At 35.6% G+C, this 24,876-nt stretch overlaps 1 protein-coding gene across 1 annotated transcript in view; it reads right to left on the reverse strand.

Moving 5' to 3' along the window:
• Positions 1–24,876, reverse strand: part of LOC127659870 (collagen alpha-1(XXV) chain-like) — a 136,374-nt gene that overhangs the window by 42,135 nt on the left and 69,363 nt on the right. The window contains exons 11-15 of the mRNA XM_052149831.1: positions 23,439–23,483; positions 9,008–9,040; positions 8,844–8,879; positions 7,324–7,368; positions 4,185–4,247 (exon numbers count right to left, since the gene is read on the reverse strand). Coding sequence (XP_052005791.1) covers positions 4,185–4,247; positions 7,324–7,368; positions 8,844–8,879; positions 9,008–9,040; positions 23,439–23,483 — 222 coding nt within the window. The remainder of the gene's footprint in view (positions 1–4,184; positions 4,248–7,323; positions 7,369–8,843; positions 8,880–9,007; positions 9,041–23,438; positions 23,484–24,876) is intronic.

The following is a 24,876-nucleotide window of genomic DNA, read 5'->3' on the forward strand; positions in this document are numbered from 1 at the left end:
GGTCCCAAGCCAAACCATTTTCACGGATAAAAATATCAAGGACATTGAAAATGGCTTCTCCTGTAGTGTGCGACTGAAGAGGCCGGCAAAACAGGACATCCTCCTCAATTGCCTTGTCCCGCAGATACCTGACATAGGTGAGGAGCTGTGCCTGCCCAGCAATATCAGTGGATTCATCCAGCTGCAGCGCGTAGTAAGGACTCTTTTTTACGAACTCTATCAGTTGCTCTCTGATATCATTGGACATGTCTACAATTCTCCTAGCGACTGTGTTATTGGACAGTGGTACTGCACCGAGTTTGGCTGCTGTACTATCGCCTATCATTATTCTGCACATGTCTTGCGCTGCCGGCAAAATGAGAGTCTCTGTATGCGGTTTACCCAGTTTACCGATCCTTTTGGCCACTACATACGATGCCTCCAAACACTGTTTAGACACAGTGCTGTGCACTGAAATGGTTGCCTGTTGCTGATGGAGGCCATCAAGCTTTCTTTTAAAATATTCAGCTGGTTTATTTTTAATGCCAGCATGCTTTGTTTCGAGGTGCCTTTTTAATCTGCAGGGCTTCATACTGTCGTTTGCCAGCACCTCGGCACACACGACACACTGAGGTCTCAGATCAGCCGTGACTGTAAACCGAAATTGCAGGTATGCGTCATCGTACCTTTGAAGCTTTTTTGCAGCTGGTGGTGCGTCGGTTGGCTTGTTGGTCCTCACAAGAAATTTCTCCATTTTGATGTGTTTTCAATAAAGTTTAGGCAATATGTAACTGTGTGTGTGGTGTATGTTGAGAGACGTATCAGGGGCTAATCAGTCGGGACTTAGGCACAATCTTTAATTAAACGAACAAAATAATTATTTTGCAGACAATTCAGATTTTATTTTAATACTTAACGATTGTAGTCCTCGTCAGTGTGTGTGTGTGTCTTAGTCGTGTGGGTAGTTTTAGCTAAGTGTAGCTCAGTGGCGGCTTGTCAATAATCAAAATTCCAGAAATATACATGAATACAAAAATTATATAAAAATGGAAATAAAAATAAAAACAATTAAATAGTTTACTCGTACAATCTGCAGGCTGGTAGTAAGAGCCTCAGCATTTAATAAAAACTGACTTTAATCGGTTAACTATTTTCTATGTTTTTCAATATGTTTCATGCTGTTTAATGGGCGAGGGACGCTGGACAAATGGATGTCTATCTGAGTCCTTAAATTTTCGGGCAGCATGTGACATGAAGCTGGTCTCTAATTGGTTTCTTAAAGATTCTCCTCCGGCGCAGGTCGCTGCGTCCCTGGCGAATCAGAATTGGATACATGTTATTTTATCCAATCTGATTGGTTCTCGTTACCTGTCATTCAACTTAATGCTCTATGCTCTCGCGAGTCGCAGGCGACTCCACCAAAACTTTGCTAGGATGATCACTTTCGCAGAGATAATGGCAGCAGCTAAACAAACTCTGTCATTGATTTACAAAAAAACCTTTCACAAGGCGTCGCTAAAAAAACCAAAAAAAAAAAAAAAAACATTGGTGAGCAAAGCAGTGGTTCTTGTCCAATACAGATGCGCTGGCGCTCAGTCTAGTAGAGCGTGAAGAATCGCAGCAGAGGTGAGTTTGTTATAGAAATTAGTCAAATTACCAATTTACATTATTGTTGTGCTGCAGAGATGTCCTGCCCACATATCATATTCTACAGACTCAAGAAAACATTTTTGTTTGGTATAAATCCTTACAAAAATTATAATTTTAATATTATACAACAGCATCCCAAAAATAATAAATTGGCAACATAAAAATAAATGATTAAATGAAATATATAGCCACCAAAAACTACTGTCTTGTATGGGACAAAAACTGAAATGGCTCTATTTTTATTTTGAAAGTCATTGCAACTGTGACAACTAGTGGCCTACTCCAGGTTACTACCTTACATTTATACATATATATATTTAATTAACTCTATAGGTCTGTGACACCATCCTGGGACACACTAGGGAGCGTTTCTCCTTCACAGACCACCTTGTCTGTGCCACCTTGTTGCAGGGGACAAGTTTGATGAGTACAAGGATACCTTTCCTGAAGATGCATTGAGCAGCACCATGAAAGCGTACCCGATGCTCAGTGGAAGCAAGCTGAAGACAGAGCTCAGTCTCATCTACAGCAAGGAAGAATTCAAAGCCTGCCATGGTGCTGTGGACCTATTCCAGCTGTTTCAAATCAAATCAAATCAAATCAAAGTTTATGGAGAATAATCTCGAAGAAGTCTTTTCCTAAACTGTGACTCTCCTAAAAGTTCTCATTACCACACCCATGACCACAGCTGAAGCTGAGAGGTGCTTCTCAACCTTGATAAGAATAAAAACGTTTCTCAGAAACACCATGACCCAGGAGAGGCTGAATGCACTGGCATTGCTCTCCATGGGAAAGAGACTTGTTACTGAGATGACTGACTTTAATCAGAGAGTCATTGAGAAATTTGCTGGCCAGAAAGAAAGGAGAGCAAAATTCATGTTCAAGTAGTCAACATGCTTTTTGGTACTGCTTTGTATTTATTTTCGGCCACAAAAAAAGCGCCCCCCCCCCAAAAAATAATTATCACCAGCCGCCACTGGTGTAGCTACTGCCTAGCAGTTAAAAAAAAATACTGGCTAGGGCTGAGATTTGATCTAATCTTAAAAAAGAATGTTTGTGTGTTTAGTCTTTAAAAAGAATATTGGGGTTTTGTAGTAAAGGCCTATGTAAATCGAGATTGATAAGACTAGCGAGAGCTGGCACAAGCGAACTTGGCAAGAGACTAGACTAGAGTGAATGGAAAGCTATGTCGTGAGTCAATTTAAATGCAGTGATTTATCGCATGCGCGATTCATTTGCAGCCTGGACGCGGAGGGGTGTGTGTCTCCTCTCTGCTCTGACTGCTGCGCGAGGCTACTGAGAGACTGACCGTCTGTGAGTGCTTTTGGATGGGAGAGGGGCTCACGGCAGCACCCGCTGTTCGTTGAGCACATTAGGCCTAACTGCAGAGTGATTCGTGCTTTCGAGTCTCCAAACACCACAAAAGTCTCCAAAAACACCTGTAAAAGTCGCTAGATTTGTCGCTTTTGACAAAAAAAAAGCCGCCAGGAGGACGATTTGTTTGTGTTATAATCAGTGCTTGAAGTGGGGGGAAAAGGTGGCGGCACTCTATTTGCATTGGCAAATCATGACATTTTTACAGTGAAAAACAAAACTTGGAGATATTGCTGTTACAACAATGTATTGTTATTTATTTAGCATAGCACATCTCACAGCAATACTCAATCGTGTTTTGAATGATTCAGTGTTGTGAACGAATCGGTTGAGTCAAAGATTCAATGACCCATTCACAAACATCTGTCTCATTCTTGATGAATCGGCCATTTGAACGAATCGTTTGAATGAACGACTCAATGACTCGCTTAATAAAACCGCTTATGCTTATCACCTGCATTTGCGCTCACTATCGACAAACCAATCAAATTTGTTCAAAACTTTTTTTTTTAAATCAGTCCAAACATATTTTAATTTTTATTCAGGAGTTATGTATATACAAAACTATAACTTTTTATGACAGTAGTTTAGTGCTAAAAAAAATGTGGCCAAAAAAATTTTTTTTTCAGTTTTTTCCCCTTCCATTGTAGCCTACTCGCGCCCCCCCCCCCCGGGAGAGTGTCCGCGTTACGTGATTTGTCAGCAGTTTCTTAGACTGAGAGTATCATAATTTATCATAATATACATAATTAAAAAACATGAAAAGTTTTCTTTACAATGATACTAAACAATTGACAATATTTAAAAAAAAAAAATTATATAGTCATTAGCCTTTATCGGCATGCCACTGAAACAGGTAATCTTTAAAAACACATTCAGAGCTTAAAGGGTTCATTTGTTTAATCTAATCAATCTCCAGTGATTGGAATTTAAATTGCACAAATCCCAAAATACAGAGTACATGGCAAAAGCAACAAGGTATGATCAGTGAATACAACTGCAAGTGTCCTTGATTAATTAACCCACCTAATTGATTCCTTGATCTACCCAAAATATTGATCATTGTGGCTCATGATAAAAGGAATATGTGAATACAAATAATTTGTGTTGTAAGACATCCAGATGAATCCATAAAATACAATTAGAAAAGCTCACTGGCTGTGTGTTACATAAAAACTCACCTTTGTTCCTGGCAGGCCTGGTAGCCCAGGCTCACCTTGAGGGCCAAAGAAACCAGGTTCACCCTGCATAAAAACATTGAAGAAAAACACTGAGGCAAGACTCCAAATTAAAATTCATCTCTGAGTAGAAGCAACACTTGGAACTGTCAATCAATGTGATTCAAGCAAAGAATTCACATTCTAAATCAGCCTGTACATCAAAAATAAAAAGCAATCCACACAGTAGACATGACAGTAGACATTTCTTTTCTTGGACTGACTTGACATGGTGGTCTAGGCGTTTACTTTTGACAAATGGTTTTCTTTCATACATTTTTGCTTATCTAGATGAAAGTGCAAGGATGGTGAATTAAGTTAAAATAATAACTCTGATTTAAAGTGAGAGAGACACTTAGACCAGAAGCTTTAAAGTCTCATTGTTTCCCCACTGAAAAGACCATCTATGCCGGTCACCAATGTATGTTGTGTTTTGGATGCTGGTGTCACCATAAGGCTCCTTAACTACATTTTTACATTTACATTTTATGCATTTGGCAGACGCTTTTATCCAAAACGACTTACAGTGCACTTATTACAGGGACAACTCCCCCGGAGCAATCTGGAGTTAAGTGCCTTGCTCAAGGACACAATGGTGGTGGCTGAGGGGATTTAACCAATAACATTCTGATTACAAGTTATGTGCTTTAGCCCACTACGCCACCACCACTCCAGTGCTTAACCAACAACCTTGGTCAACCAGCTTTACCAGCAAAGTTTTGCTCGAGAACAACATGGCTATTGCCGGTCCATCACCAGCTAGACTTGAACCTAACTATCACAAACCAACCTAGAACAGCATGGAAATTCAAGCTGATCAAAACTGGTCTTTTGCAGTAGGGTTTGCTGCAATGCTAATCAAATCATAAAAGATCTGTTTTCTGTACTGGTCAAGTATTTTCTGTTCAGCTAATATGCTCTATTCTCTCTTATTAGGATTGAATGAGTATTGTGTGCACATGTGAGGGTCAAAATTACAAATATAATATCTCAGAATTGAGAGCATCGCATTAGCACAATGTTAGCATCCAAAGCATTCAGCCTCTTAAGTAAAACCTGGTTTATAGAAAGGGAGGGATTTTAACAAGGCCAACAGGTTGCAAGCAAACAAAAGAATACAGGCAAACATTCCAAAACAGTAACAAGCTCATGCCTATTTGAACATTCTTTGCATTGCAAACTATGCAACTTTTGGACAGAGGACAGAATGATTACTGCTCCAAAGATTCACTCATTTTATTTTATATTAGAATCAAAAATGTATTTTGCCAGTTTAGAACACATGTACATTTGCAATCAACCATTTCATTTTCAGTTCAGGAAAAAAGTTCCAGACACAAAACCAAGTGGTCGAATAACCTTTGATGGCTCTGGAAAATTATGATCTGTATGACGACTTAATCATAATCCAAGTCCAGTGACACCATCAATTTTCATAAAATGAATTCAGTTGAAGTATGTAAATATCATGTATAACCATCAGTAACAGTCAGACACCTAATTTCTGAAGTAAAGTAAAGCCATACTCTGAAGCGTTATTATGAGCTGATTTATGGGCCAAGTAATAGTCTTACAACATCTTTACAAAACTATTAAATGGTCTACTATTGAACATGAATACCTTATGAATTAATGAATCAATCTTGATTGAATAGCCCTATACAGCACAGTCCATTCAAAATCAATAACTAATTGAAGCCATGTTAAACTAGGGATGCACTGATTCCACTTTTTCTTCCCCAATTCGATTCCAATTCGACACCATCACTTTATTATATCTATACCTCACTGTGTGGAACTAATTGGGGGAACTCTTTAATTTTAAAATAAGGACAAACATCTAACTATACATTATTTATATATAAAAAAACTTTATTATTAACCATACTACAGGATAATGCAGCAACTAAATTAACAGCAATTTCATTGAAAGTCTTCAGTAGAAAAGAAGCCAGTTCTATTTGCACTTTTTTTGTATCTTGATTTAAAAGGATACAGGGCCCAGTCGCAAGAAACCCCTTAAGCTAAGAAAACCATTAGTTATAATTGTAAGTATACTGTCTCTAAGGCAGAGATGCCCAAACTAGGGCCTGTGGGCCAAAGTGATGCTGTCTCTGTTTGGCAGTACCTACCTCTGCGAGCAGACTTTCAGTCTGATGAACTTGAACAAGAGTAAACTCAGAAGCAAAATAACTGACTCTCACCTACATAATATCTTGTCTTTGTCTGTAAGTCAGCTACAGCCCAATCTTGAAAAACTTCTGAAAAATAAGGACCAGCTTCATATCTCTCATTAGGTCACTGACATTGCAACCACATGGTTTTATTATTGCTTGTGTATTTGGCATTGAACTGTATTGTACATTGAACACTTGGGGAATGTTGGTTTTATTGTAATAAGTTCATTAAAATGCAAAACTTTACAAATAAAACTGCATTAGTTAATCAGATTTAAGTTGTTTTATATTTATTTTAAATATTATGAAATAAATAAACCCATAGCAACTTTAATGTAATACAGTTTGATTTATGATGCAAAATTATTTTGGCCCACGGCCCTCAATCAAGTTTGATTTTTGGCCCTTCATAGGAAAAAGTTTGGGCACCCCTGCTCTAAGGGGTTTCTTGCAATTGGGGTCAGACATCGTTTTTGTTCAGAGAGCTAAAAAAAGCAGCGCATCATAATAGCCACTGAAACGCACTGTGCATGCAGACTATATATTTACTTATTAAGTGCAGCCTTTTGCGATTCACAAAGCTATTATTTGTCTTAAAGAGACTTTAAGTAAAATGCACGAGTCATATGGACTACTTTAATGGTCCGTTTTTTGTTCTTTTATGTCATTTTTGGAGCTTGACAGTAATGGTCATGACTAACACACAGTATCAGATTTGGATCGGGCTCATCAGACCGATACCTGATCTGGTTAAAAACGTCGGTATTGGAGCCAAAACCATTCTAAGTATCGGATCGGTGCATCCCTATGTTAAATTGGTTAATGCAAAAGATACACGGACAGGATTCAGTTGCATTTCAGCAACTGTTGACATGTGTTTTTGGCTGGATAATGGGGATGGTTGGGACTTGGTGTTGAACATTTACCTTAATCCCGGGAAGTCCAGGCAGCCCTGGAAGTCCTGGCTCACCCTACACAGGAAAAGTGCAACAAATTACAGCCAAACCAAGCCACCACTACTGGCCTTGAGCCTGGAAACCCAGCTCAACCACAATAGGTTTCCCCTTAGCCCACTAAATCAAAAGATTGGCCCTGTTTCACCAAGTATAGAGAAAATCATCAAGATTCTGTAGTTCAGCAAAGAAGGACTGGCCATCTAATGGTGTTAGAGTTAGATGGTTTCCAACAAACTTGTATTATGTTCTTGTTGTATTGTAATTAAAATGGTACAGCCATGTTTGATAGGCTATTTTTCAGCATTCAAGTTGAAGCACAGTAAAATTGGTGTGTGGATCTTCAAATGTAGCTCTCTCATGCTATAAGTGAGTATGGATCCCATTAGAACTTAATGGGACAATAGTTTGTCATCATCTACTCAGGCAGCATGACAGCCTGTCATCCTTCTTTTTCATTGTATGGAAAAAGATGGAATAAAAGTGAATGGTGACTGAAAGTAACATCTTTCCTTTTGTGTTCCCTGTTAGAAAGAAAGTAATATGGGTTTGAAACAACATGAGGGTGAGTAAATAATAACATATTTTACATTTTTGGTTGTACTACTGTATGACTTTAAGATATATGATTATTGTACTGTGGGCTCAGTAAACCTTAAGAAAAGTGTAAGAAACGCCAAAACCTCAGAAGCACTAACATACCATGTCACAGATAAAATGTGATTGTTAGTGAGTCATTCATGCTCTGTTAAAATAATACACATGTGGAATGTGAGTAGGAACATTGCTCAAAATGACTGCATTAAATAGATCCCGGACAGCAGTTTGAGCATTTTCACAACACTTCTGATGAACAATTCTGTAAGAGTAGAACTAGCTGTTCTCTTGGGTTTCGCACTGAATTCTGAACAGATTAAATAATTATTCAGTGAAGCCTAACAGTATTTTAATGGGAATCCTAGAGTTATGGAGCACAATGTAAAACTGGATAAAGCAAAAAGTCAAAGTAGGCAAAGTTATAATGCCATGGTGTAGAATTATCCCTTTGTATCAGGTGGAGATATAGTTTTTTTGTTGTTGTTGTTGTGCATGGCCAGGAAAGGAGTAAATGAATGGAAACTTGACAACACAAAGCCAAAAATGAATTATTCATGGGTTGTCTTGTGAAAAGATAATACGTTTTTATTGAATAAAAACAGGCTGGAAATTAAGTAGACCGCTCACAAAAGCATTTTTGGGTGGAGCTCCACTGTGGCAGATTTGTGCTCTATGTTACATGCTTATTAGAGCAAGCAAATGTTTTCAAGCTTTATTTAGTCACACATACACAAAGGTTAGTACAATATCAATGGCTTTTTGCTTTTAGATTAATCAGTAATGACTATATTTTGTTAAAATAAGTTGTTCTGTTTAGATAAACAGATGTCATTTGGACTCATGTAAAGTAAATATATATATCTTTACAAACTGTTCCATATCATATTAAGCGTTACCTTTTGTCCGCCACGTCCTGGCTGGCCTGGCTCACCCTATGATAAGAAGAATTTTTATAATTATGATAAACACAACCAGATGATGGAAACAAAAAAAATGTAAATATTGAAAATTCACTAAAAACATAGCCCTAAAGGAAAATTATTCTGAGATCATGTGTTACCTTGATGCCAGCGGCAGAGGATCCTGAATCACCCTGTGAGAGATTAAAGAAACCACAGTAAAAAAAAAATTCTGTTTTATATATTTGTTAAAACTACTGTGCTATCAGAAAATATCAATTTCTGAAGGATGAGCCCATTCTAAGTGTAATGTTGACAGTGTAGTACCTCAAATATTCCACATTGGGGTGTTTTTGGAAAAAAGTCTAAGCACAATGCAGCAGAGCATGCCAAAGCCTCTGGTTAAACTGGCAAACATAAAAGCTTTCCTAGACAGATCCACCAGATTGTGTGAGTGCAAAGCAAAGCAGATTAGCTTGAGTGATAGAAATGACTAAAGATGAGAATCAATTGGCTTAAGCATCACCCACTGTTTACCAAAAGGAAAGTAACAGAAAAGGTGGAAAAACTCAAATATTTATGAACTAGAATTGGTTGGATATAACCCATAATAGTTGTGTGTCTTGTGTACTTCAGTTTGTCACTACATTGTGTTAATTTGTCAGTTTTATTATGATCTAACTTTACATTTTCCACATACACTTGCAATAAGGAGATTAAAAGTAAGTCAACATGAAAACTAATCACAACCCATTTTATTTACATGATCTCACATAAAAGGAAGGGAAAGTTCAACCACAAATGAAAGTTCTCTCATCATTTACTCACCCTCATGCCATCCAAGAAGTGTGACATTCTTTCTTCTGCTGAACACAAACAAAGATCTTTAGAAGACCAATCTTTGTTTGTGTTCAGCAGAAGAAAGAATGTCACACTTCTTGGATGGCATGAGGGTGAGTAAATGGTGAGAGAATTAACATTTTTGGGTAAACTCCCTTTAAACAGGTTGAATTCAATGAGAGAGATAATTCAATAGAGAATTGACTGGATCGATAAAAGTCGTAATTCTTACATTCTAGAATGGAGTCAGGTAGCTGAAACTTAAGAGGGATCGATGATTGGTCAACCAAAAAGGAAAGTCCTTTCAGAGGCCGAGCAAATGGTTATATTTTGATTAAAGATATGAATGACTGCAAATGGCTTTTTAACTGTTCTGACCCTATAATAATTTACCTGTTGTATCGTTATACAACAGCCTCAAAAAGTATTTGGACACTTAAAAGAAATTGTAAAACAAATTATGAATATCAGTGCATCAGATAACAAAATACCAAACTAATTAACATGTAGTGTTTGAAAGAAATATAGCACATTTCACGAACAGAAGTTTGTTTGGTTTCAACATATAAAACAATAGATATTCTGTTTGGGTGAAATTTCTACAGAGGGTGCCAAAAGCGAGTTTTAAAGCGAGTTGTTTTTTTAGCTATACAGGATGTAATACAGTAAAGTGGAATGCATATTTAATAAACTGACCCCCACCCAACCCAAACCCCAAACCTAAAACTAACCATAGTATAATACAAATTTTATGTTAGAGGGGATAACGCAACCTCCAGATAGCCCTGATCACTGATTATGTGAACATGATTACTTCCTGGTTTTTATCGCAGGGTCGATGGCTGTAAAACTTTATATTAAGTTTACATGAATAATCATTAATTAATACCTGAATTAATACTTACTTCAGCAAGAACTAATGATGAGTTAAGGGATGGACTAAACAAGAACTACTGTAATGAAGAGCTAACCTTAACTACAACTGGAGCCATATGGATTTATGCATGAATAACGGCCACCTTAATTACACGTTAGAAAATGTTTAATAGTTTATTTATTAATTAACATTTAAGGAGAAGACAAAAAACAAATCAAATGAAAAGAAAGAACTTGAAGTAATTTAACCTTGAATTAAACAATTTAATATTGTCATAATTTAAATATTTTATACATTTTGAAGTCTGCAGTTTCAAAACAAACATAATTTGGTGATGCAGGATAATTCCAAAATTTTTTGCATAAACAATTTAGAATAACACACTAATAATTACCACCAATAATTTAATCTCAACCCATTTTGCATGATTTACCATCTGTAACACAGTTGAAGGATGGGCAAGGAGGAGGCGAGAACCGGCTTGTCAACATAAATTATATTTTAATGAGAAACTCAAAACACATAAACAAACACACATGACGGACATGTCCGTAATTCTCTCTGGCCGCCTTTATCCCTCGCGCGCCTCATCAGGCTGATTGGGGACCGGGCGCGCGATATTCCGACCGGCCCCGCCCCCCTCCGCTCCACACCATCCCTTTCCCTTCATACTCACCACAACACTCAATTCAAACTCATCACCAGACCATAGAAATAGCAAAGAGTGTCCTTGTGATGCTGGATCAATATTTTATTTGATTTTTTTAAATATTTCTCATTATTTCACATGGCTGCATTGGGAGCTTCATCAAAATCAACATTTTCATCATCATTATCATTGCTAATAATAATAATTTTTTGATGATTTTGTTATTTGAACATATTAAATGCTAACATTAGCCTATTAGCATTTCTGGAAAAGACGAAACGTATCATACTATCATCTAAATGTATCTTATATGCCTTTACAGGTATATTTAGGTTTTCTTTTCTTTTGTATATTTTTCAAAAGAGATGCAGTTAAGCTTACATGGAATTCATATTTGCTTTAAAAAGAGCATCTTGATGGATGATGGACACTTGTCTTTCAGTACTGTTTTGAATTACTGTTTTACCCTTTGAATTTTGTATTTTTAAATGCCATATATGCAGGTGGTTTTGCATTTTCAAATAAGCTCTTAAAAGAATCTTTGTCTTTGGTCTTTGTCTGGATGACGAGTTAATTAGATGGTAGGACCCACGGTGGTAGAGTAAATATGAAGGGAAAGTTACGGAGAATCACATAAAATGGGTTGTAAAAAACGGGATTAATATTCCATTAATCCTTTAAGTTTAGCTCTTCATTTGTTCGTGATTAGTCCATTCCTTAACTCATAATTAATTAATGCTAAAGTAAGTATTAATTCAGGAATGAATTTGTGATTATTTATGTACCCTTATTATAAAGTATTACCAAAATGTCTGATGAGAGATGGGGCATGTCAGTAAGTCTGCATAATGTGGCAGATAGGGTACTTGAACTCCCGGAAACAACATGCTGACTTCCTGTGTGATCATGTCTTTGTGATGGAATGGAAGATTGGGGCTCTTTTCACATGGCAGCCAATCAGAAAACAGCCACTAATGATCATTGATTTTGCTACTTGTCTTTAAACCCCTTTAATGCCTTTGTTCTACTATTTAGCACCAAAGAATGAAACAAATTGGTATTTTTCTGCAACAACAGAAATAAAATGTAATCCCAATACCATACATTTTTAGAGTAGCTGAACGTCTTGGGGACATGATGTGCAGCGAGGACCAGAGGGCAGAGGATCATTAGAGCTTGTGGGAAATGATGGCTGGGCCCTCTGCCAGCTGCTGAATCTGCGGTTCAACTTCACATGCGTCTTGTGCTCTGAGGTTGCTGAGGAATGCATGCCCTGGCTTTTATGGGCATCATTATGATGCGCTGCACACAAGGCGCTCTTAATTGCTGCATTTTTTTGTTGGCAATAAACCACATTAACAGTTACAGCTGGATATCAGTAAACCACCTCTCCCCTACCCCAATCACCACCTTTATCCCCTGTCTTTTGCCTTTTATATGGATGTTCTTTGTTCACGAATGCTGGATGAATAAACCACGCCAAAAAAGGGCATACAATTGTCCCCCTCATTTGTTACTGTACTTCTGTAAGCTTTAGTTATGTGTGGTTCAAAATGACAACATTAAACTGTCAGGCTCGAAGACAAGTTTTTGTTCAAGTTTATAGAGCAATATAAAGTTGAGAACACAATACATCACAGTGCATTCTGTTGTGCACCTGTCAAGTATTTGCAAAGATTTGGATTGGTAACAATTCATCACATGTGGTTTTTGACTGAGTTGTGTCACAGGGCCTTATGTAAATCCATTATAGAAGCCATCGGATTGTGAGCGTGAAATGCCATGCAGACTAATGACTTATAACATTGTATTACAGTCACTGCCACGTCTGTCTTGTCAGCAAAAACAGAATGTTTTTTTTTCTGTTATTTTTTAGCAGTGCAAAATGTTCTCTCGCATCTATTCAAATGTGTATGTGAATGTTAAACACTACTTATTCAGTCATAAAATTCAACATACTATAACACAAACACAGAAGGTTTTGATCATGTTATTACTGGTCATAATAAACCAAGAGTAAAAAAAAACAGGATAACATGATCTGCTGAAACCGAGTGTGATTATTTTGTAGCTTACATGATAAACCATTATCAAGGTGTCCCTAATAGATTGATTGACATACAAAGCCTAGAGACTGTGTGAACATCATAAACTGAAAAATGACTCTGCAGAGTGTTACATGGATGAGATAACATTGTGTGAAGTATTCAACAATGGTGGTGATAATTACCACATGATACATCAAAATGTAATGCACTAGTGATATTGTCAGCATGACAAACAGCTTTTAATTATGAAGGAAAGTGCTGATATGGTTTATTGACCAAATAAATGGCATTGTATTCCTGGCAAATAAAACAACTGGTACATTGGAGTGTCTTAGTCACCGGATCACATTTAACTTAAGGAAATGAAGTGACTAAGTTTGGCTATAAATGCTCGATTTTAGGTCTATAATGAGTGCAAGCAAAAATCAACATTATGACTGAAAAAAAAAAACTGCCTAAGGTGGTTTGCTGGTCTTAGCTGGTTTAGCTGGTATCCAAGCCTAATGTAACTGGTCTTCAACAAATTTAAGCTGGTCTTCCAGCCTAACCAAGCAGGTGTTTAGCTGGTCAGCTAGCTGGTTTTCCCAGCTCTCGTGACTTTCTTTTGCAGAACAAAAATAACAATTTTAAGAAGAATATCTTCGATCTATATAGGTCTACACAATGCAAGTGAATGGTGACCAAATTTTTTAAGCTCCAAAAAGTAATCCATAAGACTCCAGTGGTTAAGTCCATGTCTTCTGAAGTAATCCATTTGGTTTTTGCGACAGACATTTTTACTATAAATCTTGACATCAGCAGTCTCCTTGGCGATCATGATTTCAAGCTCGACTACACTTACTAGCACCATCTTGTGCTCTACATATGTGTCAAGCATTAGGATGTGTAATTGAACTTGAAATCTTGATTGTTCCTAGAGACAGCAAGATTTATTGTGAATAAGGAGTTATTTTATAGTTTATCCTGATCCAAAACCCACTTTTGGATCACTTCAGAACGTTAAACCACTGGAGTTATATGGATTACTTTTATTTTGCCTTTAAGGAGCTTCAAAGTTTTGGTCACTATTCACTTATATTGTATGGGCCTTCTGTCCTGAGCTATTCTCAAAATCTGTGTTTGTGGTCTGCAGAATAAAGTCATACACATCTGGGATGGCATTAGGGTGAGTAAACGATGAGAGAATTTTCATTTTCAGTGAACTATTCCTTTAAACAGCAGTGGTGCCACTCCGGTTCCTTCGTTTGAAAAGAGTGCAACTATCTAACAAGTCTTCTATACAGAACAAGAGAAGTAGTTCTCGGCAGCTTAGAGACTAGCATGGCACTGCTAACTGATGATATGCTGCCAGACTTCTTGGGTAGGCTGCAACCTCAAAATTGTGAGGAACTGCCAGGAGACCATGCCACTGGCCATACCTCCAAAACCCCAAAAACATTTTGCTATCCAGTTATGGAGTTTATTTGTGTTATTTTCTGACCTAAAGAGGATTTTTTCCACCCCTGACATCTGAGTGTTTTTTTTTGTGGGAAATGCGCTACATGGCAAGTCACAGCTAATTTCACACCCAGTTAAATATTTATACACATAACACCAAGAAGTCATTGTTTTAAGTACCAAAGCCATCCCCACTGGGACGAAATCCCTGATATGTCTGTATGCCATCCAGACACAGGCACAAAAATCTTGAATAAGCAAAAGTTTTGGCACTCGAACTTAAACCAACATGTGAAAAAAGTTATTAATCACGTAATGAGCATGGTAATGTGAACATATTTGTAAATGTTATAAAGATACAGATTTTCCTTGACTGGAAATCTGTACACACAGGCCAAAATCACTGCTGGCATGGAATTCTATTGCAGATTTCACTCCTTGTAAATAAGACAGATTTTATGATATTTTTGCCTTACTGGTTGCTCTATGGCTAATAAAGGGTTAGATCACCCATAAATGAAATTTCTGCCATCATTTACTGCCCTAAAGTCATTCCAAATTCATATGACTTTCTTTATTCCAAGGAACACAAAAGGAGGCAGAATGTTAGGGACGCACAGCCTCGGTGACCATTAATTTTGTTTTTATGGGCAAAAAAAAATTAGGCTGTTGGGCACTATAAATCTCCTTTTGTGTTTTATGAAAAAAAGTGACGCGAGTTTGAAACAACAAGAGGGTGAGTAAATGATGAATGCATAATATAATACAGTATATATAAATTAAAGGGATAGTTCACCCAAAAATGAAAATTCTCTCATCATTTAGTCACCATCATGCCATCTCAAATGTGTAGAACTGTCTTTCTTCTGCAGAACACATATGAAGATGTTTAGAAGAAAATCTCAACTCTGTAGGTCCTCATAAGTGAGTGAATGAGTACAAAAATTTTGAAGCTCCAAAAAGCTAATAAAGGCAGCATAAAAAAATCCATAAGACTCTAAATCTACATCTTCAAAAGCGATATTTTAGGTGTGGGTGAGAAACAGATCAATGTTTATTTTTTACTATAAATTCTCCTCCCTGTCCACTAGGTGCCGATATGCATGATGAATGCAAATCACCAAAATCAAAAGAAGAAGGATGTGAAAGTAAAAGTGGAGACTGATAGTAAAAAAAAGGACTTAAATATTGATCTGTTTCTCACCCACACTTATCATACCGCTTCCAAAAACATGGAGTTAACCACAGAGATTTATGGATTATTTTTATGCTGTCTTTATGTGCTTTTGGAGCTTCAAAGTTTTGGTACCCATTCACTTGCATTTGTATGGACCAACAGAGAAAAAATATAAAGAATAAAATTAAAATTATTATTAAAGAATAAAAATGACTTTAAAAATCTTTATTTGTGTTCAGCAGAAGACAGAAAGTCATACACAGCTGCGATGACGTGGACAGGGTGAGTAAATGATGAGAGAATTTTAATTTTGGGTGAACTATCCCTTTAAGCAATCTCACATTTAGGAAATATCTTTTCACTCTGTCATCCATCCTCACTCACACAACATAGGGCCACTGCCAAAGCACTTGGCCATATTTTTACAAGGTCTGGATTTTTGCCTGCCTCTGCCATCATTATTTTTCTCTTTGCGTTATCCTGTATAGATCTTAGTTCAGCAGTCTGCATTACAATGTTTTTCCTTTGGTCTGTGAGTCCAGGCCCTGGCATCTCCAGAAAACATGTGCCAGAAGGTCTGTATCCTCTCTAAGCCACTCACAATGAACTATTGACAAAATCATTGTGGAAAAGCTTTAGACACTGATTCCATATCACGACTGAGAGTGTTTTAATTGTGCAGACATGGTTGAGACATTACACATCAGTGCTCTTAGTGGTGAATCACGCATGGGCTGCCTGGTCTAATCAATGGCAAGCTGGCCAAGCACATATGGACAAAACTATTAAGCACTGAAAAAGGTGGGCGACAGGAAACTGCAATTATGTTAACAAAGACTAATTGTGCTAATATTTACAGTAACTGGCTAAATGTTTTAGTATGTTTAAAATACATCACTGGCCAAACTAGATTTAAACCATTTAGATGGGCACTACAAATGTACCTAGGTAAGTTGCCCACTATTGCTTCTGAAAATCCTTTATTATGCTGTAGTTCATGTTTCAAACTATGCCTTCCAAATATTTTATGATCACTGAAGGTTGAAGGCTTTGTATACTTTTTCCTTTTATACAAAGACCAGAGTAGGCACTTTGTCAAATGTCTCTTGAGAAAAGCTTTAAGGCTTTAATTTCCTTTGATGCTAACTTCCTGAATCACATTTTACTCCCTTGAACAAGTTTATTACGGCTACGTAGTAAGATCAATGGCCTACCTGAAAAGCAGTTTTATCATAACCCCATTTTCTTTGTTTGACAATATTTAATGCATGGATGCCTTGCGTGTGTTTTTTACAATGTAAAATATCCAATGTCAACATTTCAGTGAACATGACAGGTACAGTATGTCATATAGACAGATATGTAAAGTTACATGCCTTTTTAAAGTGAGAAAAGTATTAACTTAAATCTTTATTTAAAACCTCCATATACATTTTGGCCTGCTAATGTTAACCTTAACTGTCAAAATTTTTTTTTTTTTACAACAGCTTGCCACTAGGGGCAGTACCCTCAAAGGTACACCCAGTCAGATAAGGTACAGAGTACTGTTAAGATACTGTTGAGAGAGATACTCTTGATGCATTCCATTTTTCATCTTAAGTTTCATCTAACGTGAAGCTTTTGTGTCTTTTGAATTTTTAACCACGACCCTTGGTGTGTTTTCACAATTTCACAAACTAATTTCTTACACTAAGGACAAGCATTAGAACACCTTCATCAATGTATTAAAGTTATAACTTTCAAAATGAATGCTTTTACACATGCGATTAAAGTTTAATGCGTAAAAATGTGTTTAATCGCAATTAACGCATTTACTGTTAATACAGCATAAACCAGCATAAACACTGACTGGAAGCGTCTACCTGGAGTCATAACACTGACATGCACAAACACACACAGCAGTGATTCAGTGTCAAGCAGTGCTTCTCAATCTGATGGCTACAGCCTCGTAAGGCTGGATATCTCGGCTGCCACATCAAGCACCATCGAAGGCCTTCTTAATTGTGAGAACACTTGGAAGGCAGCCTTATTTCGCAGTCTTTGTTTACCACATTTTGGAGGATGCATCGGGTGTAGCTTTCGCAGAGGTGGGTAGTAACGTGCTACATTTACTTAAGTAACTTTTTTGAAAAAATTACTTAGAGTAGATTTAAAAGTGGGTACTTTTTACTCTCACTCAAGTAAATTTCTAAATACATTTTGTTTTCTTTTATTTCTTTACAATGGCCGGCATTCCTGTCGTTAAATTACTGGGTTTAATTTTAGTTAATGTGTAATTTATTGAGAGATTATTGAACGGGACTTTTACGAGCGCGGAAGTTCACACAGCTGCGCATGCTGCTGACACAGACTGTCACTCAAGTCATCAATGCTACAACATCAAACTCTTCAAAGTGAAAAACTTTCTTTTCTTCGCAGTGTCATCATGCAATGCCTTCATTTAACACCAAGACAAGCTGATATTTCAAGATTCAAATCTCAGCTTCAATTTAAGGCAGCATGCTGAGGTAAGTTTTAGCTCTAATGCTAACATGGGCTTTTCTGTGTAATGTGATGGTCATTTTCAGGGTGATAATGTAACTGATGACATCAGTTTTTAAGTGTAAATTTTAAATCAGTGCAGCAATATATCAGTGTGCTTTGCCCGTATGTCATGAGCAGTATTTACGCATTTACTGGAAAATATTGCAGCTACTTCAGGCAGATTAACTGTATAAATCCATGTGAACATCCAAGATAAGTGTACATGCCTTTTGCTCTGCCGTTCGTGTGATTGTCAAGCAGCGATCAAACAGACAGTATTTCTGCTGTACAGAACTAATGATCTAAATTTTTTAGACTCAGAAAACTGTAACTAGACTGAAATAAGAATCCACGCAGGACTTTAAAAGCTATGAAATAGCGAAAGTAGGCATTAATAAAGTATGTTCTTGCTTTGGTTTATATTTCAGCATTATATATAATGTCCTTGAGGGACATTTTCATGTTTTCAACGTAATAATTTATATAAGTGTTTACAAACATTCTCACTGACAAGAGCCCTTAAAGGGATAGTTCACACAAACATTTTAATTATTATTTATTCACCCTCATGCCACCCCAGATGTGTATGACTATCTTTCATCTGCTGAACTCAAATTAAGATTTTGAGAAGAATTTCTCAGCTCTGTAGGTCCATTCAATGCAAGTGAATGGGTGGCAACATTTTAAAGCTAAACAAAATCACACATATTTAAGTCAGCACAAAATTAATACATAAGATTCCAGTTGTTAAATCAGTATCTTCAGAAGCGATGTGATATGAGAATGTGTGGATGAGAAACAGAGAAACAGATCACTTTCACATTCTTCTTCTTGTGTTTTTGGTGATTCACAAAAATATACAATATATCAAAAAAATAACAAATATCGATCTGTTTCTCACCCACACCTTTCATATCACTTCTGAAGATATGGATTTAACTACTGGAGTCTTATGGATCACTTTTATACTGCCTTTGTGCTTTTTGGAGCATCGCAATTTTGGCCTACAAAGCTAAAATATTCTTCAAAAATCTTAATTTGTGTTTTCCAGAAGAAAGGAAGTCATACATATCTGGGATGGCATGAAGGTGAGTAATTGATGAGGGAACTTTTTTTTTAATTGATATGGGAATCCTTTTTGGGTGAACTATCCCTTAAAAGTGCTAGCTCAGCCATAATTTAATATTCTGCTATCATTTCCCTACCTTCATATTGTTCCAAACCTGTGTGACCCTTTGTACTATGTGGAACACAAATATGTTTGACAGAATGTTAGGGACTGACATCTCGGTCACCATTCACGTTCAAAATATATATATAAAAAAAACATAAATATTAAATTTATGTAAATAAAACGTAAATAGTGACTCAAGCAAACATTCTGTCTAATATCTCCTTATTGTGTTGCATGGAAAAAAGGAAGTCACACGGGTTTGGGACAACATGATGATGACAGAATTTCCATTAATAATAATTTTTTAATACGTGTTAAATGTGTATTATGTAATGGAATATAGTGGAGTTATGTAATCCATAATGTAATTTGTGAAATTAATGAGTTACTCACTACTCAAGTACTCTTTTCATTGGATATTTTCTTACTCTTACTCAAGTAAATATTTATGTTAGTACTTTTATTTCTACTTGAGTAATATTTTTTTTTAAAGTAACTAAACTTTTACTTGAGTACAGTTTTTGGCTACTCTACTCATCTCTGATCCTTTGTGGCCTTCAATCACCACAATCCTTTGCACATGCCCCAAATAACCAAAAAAAAAAGGCCGAAAATGAGTCACGTGACCGCGCAGGCAGAAACCTTTATGACGGAGCTTATTTTTTCTCTCTCTTCTTTTTATTTGCTTTTGCATCAATGACAATATGTAGAAACATTTAAAATGCAAGTAGTTTAAACAATACAACAAACTAGAATACAAAAAGCACATAAATAAATAAATAAAATGAATAAAAGGGCAATGACTTGAATTTGAAAAACTTTAAAAGTTTAGGGTTCCATTTAAAAGTCTAGGCTTCCATTCTTTCATATTTGAAAGGGTTTGAATGTAAATTATAAGATCAGTGTTTTAAAATGTATTATATAAAGGCTTTTTTTGAGTGACTATTACTTTGTGATTAAAACATTTTGGTAAAATAATTAGGACATATTTCTCATTTTCTGAAGTATATGGGTATTCTAAACAAAGTAAAATATCACATGGTTCTAAACTCATGGTTCGCCATGCACACTTACTAGACTGTCTCATTCTAGCGCTGAATACTCAGGAGTCTAGCCTACAGCCTCCGAAGGACCATACAAGGATGCAGCCTTCCGTTTGAGAAGCACCCAATGATAAAGTGATGGAGAAAGGAGCTCCCACCACTATTTGTTGCACAAAACAAGCCTAGACTGAACTTGTGACAGAAATCAAGTACTATTTAGCCTATGTCAGGTGCATTTTAATTACCACAGAAGCAACCGCGATGTCTTAACGATCACCAAAATGCAGAGAGCGCTTTTTATGTGGAGTTCAAAGTGGCACTTAACGTAGATGCTGAAGCCCTGTAGCGAATTATGAACGTGGCTTCACAATTGCTGTAACAAACTGAATAACCACAGTCTGCCGGCTACTAAATATTGTGATGGATGAGAGTTTAAGAGATTTAATGCCCATATCAATTAATATGCAACCTATGTGAGGACTAGTTCTTTCAATTAGTCAACCTCCCACTTTTGGTAACATTTAATGTTACTTGAATAAGTGCTATTTTATTGCATTTGGTAACTCTTTATATTAACTACGAAATATAAAGTATTTTTAAAGCATTAGTTTAAAGTCAATTGATAATTTATAAAATAATGTTCCTACATTAATAAGCTACATACAAATAGTTTATTTGTTTATGTTCACAAAGGCTCAAAACAGACAAAAAAAATAAATAAAAAAAACACCAGACACAACACAAAAGTACAGGAATAATAGTGAGAGAGGAAAATCCACCGTTTATTGAAAGAGATCCTCTGATTGCTCAAATGCCACTTTAGGATGTTCCATCCTATTAAGCTTTATGAGCAGATTTGTTCTCATTATTGCCAATTAAAATTACTGTTTAAGTAATTTCACCAGTGGATCTAATATAAACAGAAAAAAACAGAAATAGGAAAGAGCATATAATGTTATATTATTGACCTTAAATTATACTTAGCCAATTCAGTGCCTATTAAACTTGAAAAAATGTGAAAATATCCTTACTATGCTGCTGAAGTGTGCAAGCGACGTTGACACGCCATGCATGTTACTTTTCTTAGAAATGAAAATGCAAATGTTTAAAAGTTTGCAAAGCATAAAAAATAGGACCCAATGAAATATTTTTTCCCCAAATTCTGCTTTCCATTTTATTTTTTCGGAATTCCATGTTTAAAAGATCAATAATTTTTTTAATAAAAAATATGACTAATTAGCCAAATTAATTTATAGAGTTCTTCAAATTAAATTATATTATCATATAAAGCATCTTCACAGCTGAATCTAAAACATTTTCTTTTGTAAAATAATGTGAACACAACAGAGAATCACTTAAAGTGCATTCATTACAACAGCACACTTGCTTGTGAAATTTGCTAAAAATATAATTCATATTAATATTTCTAATATTAATAATAATAATAATTATTATTATTATCAAAATGAATATTAAAGTTGTATTATGCAGTAGTAATATATTTTTTGTCATCATTTCTTCAATGTTACGTGTCCATTAAACCTAATTTTTATTTTGATGGACTGTGTCAGTTTCTGTGACTGGAAATTTCACACTTCTGGATAAGCAGATCCCTATGTGGTTGGTTGATTGTTGCACCATAAGAGCCTGCAATTTAATGAAATAAATAGTCTGGAATGTGCTACACACTTCGCATTAAATGAACGTTTCACTTTCTGTAATCTAATACACAGATTACAGAAGTCATAATTTTATGTCTTTTGGTGGTCAACACCTTCAGACATCAAATTGAAGCATGCACCACAAAAGAACTGGATATTACTTAAATGAAAGTGCAGGCTGCTAGGACACATGTACAACACATTTACAAGATCAATGGAAGATTTAGTGACAACGTAGTACTGGCCCAAAAGGGCAAAACTCTAATTAGGGATTAATTGATTTAATAGTAAGTGTTCCTAAAACATTAATATATGCATTAATTAAGCAGAAATGTATATCAAATTAATTAAATATTTAATATATTTATTTACTATGAATTTATGCTTTCTTACTGTTCTCATAAACACTTCTTTACCAGTGGTTTGCATCAACTAAAATACATCTTTTAGGTATTATTTACAAGTTGTTTACTAAGGATAGAAAAAAAAATGCCAAATATACAAACTTATTAAAAAATAATCAATAATTTGCTAAAGCAGATAGAAACAAATAACATACTATTTAAATGTAGCTTATTAATGTATTAATAATGTAGGAACAATCATTTATAATGATCAATTAACTATAAACTAATGCTTTACAAATACTATATACAGTGTAGTTATTATACAGTGTTACTAAGCATTTCTATCTTTATACTGTGGAAGGTTTTGCTTCGAAAAAGTTAATAAAGCATTATATTGTTTAATATGATTTTTTTTTTCTTTACTAAGAAGGAAATAAATGCGTTTCAGTAAGAAAAGAAGTATATTCATAGTCAAATTTCAGTACTTTGAAAATCTGTGATTAATCGCGATTATGAAAAATAATGCGATTAATAGCAATTACAAATTTTCATCACCTGATACCACTAATTAAAATATGTTAATACAAAGTAAATTATAATTACATTATTTAACAAAATAAAAAAATTATGTATATAACTAAATTAATGTAATAATAAAATTCAGATTTAAGTCTTGGGAGTTTAAAGTGTAGTAATGCTATCCTAGGAATAGCAATGTCACAGTATAACAGTCCATCCCTGCAAACAGTTAATCATGTTATAACCATTCTGTTGTATGTTGAATGAATGCAGGATTTTAATTAATTATAGACTTACCTTGTCTCCAGTGTCACCTTTCGGCCCATCCTCTCCCATGTCTCCCTGTAAGAGAAAGAAAAGGACATTGAATTTACATTGAATCAAGTAATGCATCACTAGTAGTTTTATTTAATCCACTATTAAACACTGTTGTTTCATGTTACAATGTTAAAGTTATGTTAACCTCTCAGCCATTAGTTTGTTAGATGACTCGGCAGCTTATATATTAAAAGAGATAAATTAAACAATCAAAATCATTTACAAAGCAAAGATAGATCTCAAGGTTAGTAAAAACATGACACTCTTTGTCCCTTCTATAGACTCGATTACAGCCATTTTTAGCACCACAGGAATGTCTGGACATGGTGCAGATCTGAGGCGGGATGGAATCTGCTTAATTATATTTGACCTATTAGAAACTTTCACTCTATCAGATGAAATACAGTATTTCAGAATTTATCTAAATGAGCAATTTCAGAATGAAAGGGTGGTGGTAGCCTGTGGTTAAGGATATGGTTGCCAACCGCTGCAAGTATGATCCAAGAACTAAAAAGAACCAGATCATAACTTTACTCTAACAGCACTGTCCCCTTGAGTAGTATCACAATTAATGGACTGTCTGTCCCTAACGTTTCTAATTCTGTGCCTTCTTATGATACACCATGTACTGTATAATTAGGTGTCTCTATGAAAGACAACTAGGACACACATGGCGGAGCATACAATTGGAGATCATTTAAAATTGCCATATGCTAATACTAATTCCCTTTCTATGTGTCCAATTTGCATTTTCTTTTATTTTCTTTTTTTACTAACATTGAGCCAATATGTCAAATGACAAGGGCTTGAGTGTTTTTTATTTGTTCAGAATTCACATAAGCCATCTAATCCTGGCCTGATTACATTTGCCACCAACATGCTGGAAACAGATTTGGATTCAGATTTCATCTCAAAGCACTTCACAGAGTCTCCTGATTATAAGCAAAATTAAAGGAAACGACAATGGTCCCTTGTATATAGCCGTCTAAAATCTGCCAGGGAACATGATGCGGAGGAGTTTTTACATTTAAAATTTTACTTATCACAGTATTACTGAAATGAGAGCTTAAAATGTAATATTACTTTTATGTTGGTCAAACAACAGATAGCTATGGATATCCTACAGTATACTGAAGCAACAGAATTATGTTAAGCAAGGGATAATGCACAGTCAACTGGTCATTATCACAAAATAAACCCAGACAGGGTGATAGAGGAGCAGGATTTGTATCATCCTGTCAGGGTTTAATTTGCAATAATGATGAATTACTTATTACACGACTATTACTGGAGATGACTAAAATATGATATATAGATTATTGATCAGCACATTATTTTATCAAAAACTTTGGGCATTGATATATTAACATCAGCCCACACTTAAAGTAGAGGCCTAACTTGTGTAATGTAGTCTGAT

Source organism: Xyrauchen texanus, chromosome 2, assembly GCF_025860055.1.
Source record: "Xyrauchen texanus isolate HMW12.3.18 chromosome 2, RBS_HiC_50CHRs, whole genome shotgun sequence".
Classification (NCBI taxonomy): Eukaryota; Metazoa; Chordata; class Actinopteri; order Cypriniformes; family Catostomidae; genus Xyrauchen; species Xyrauchen texanus.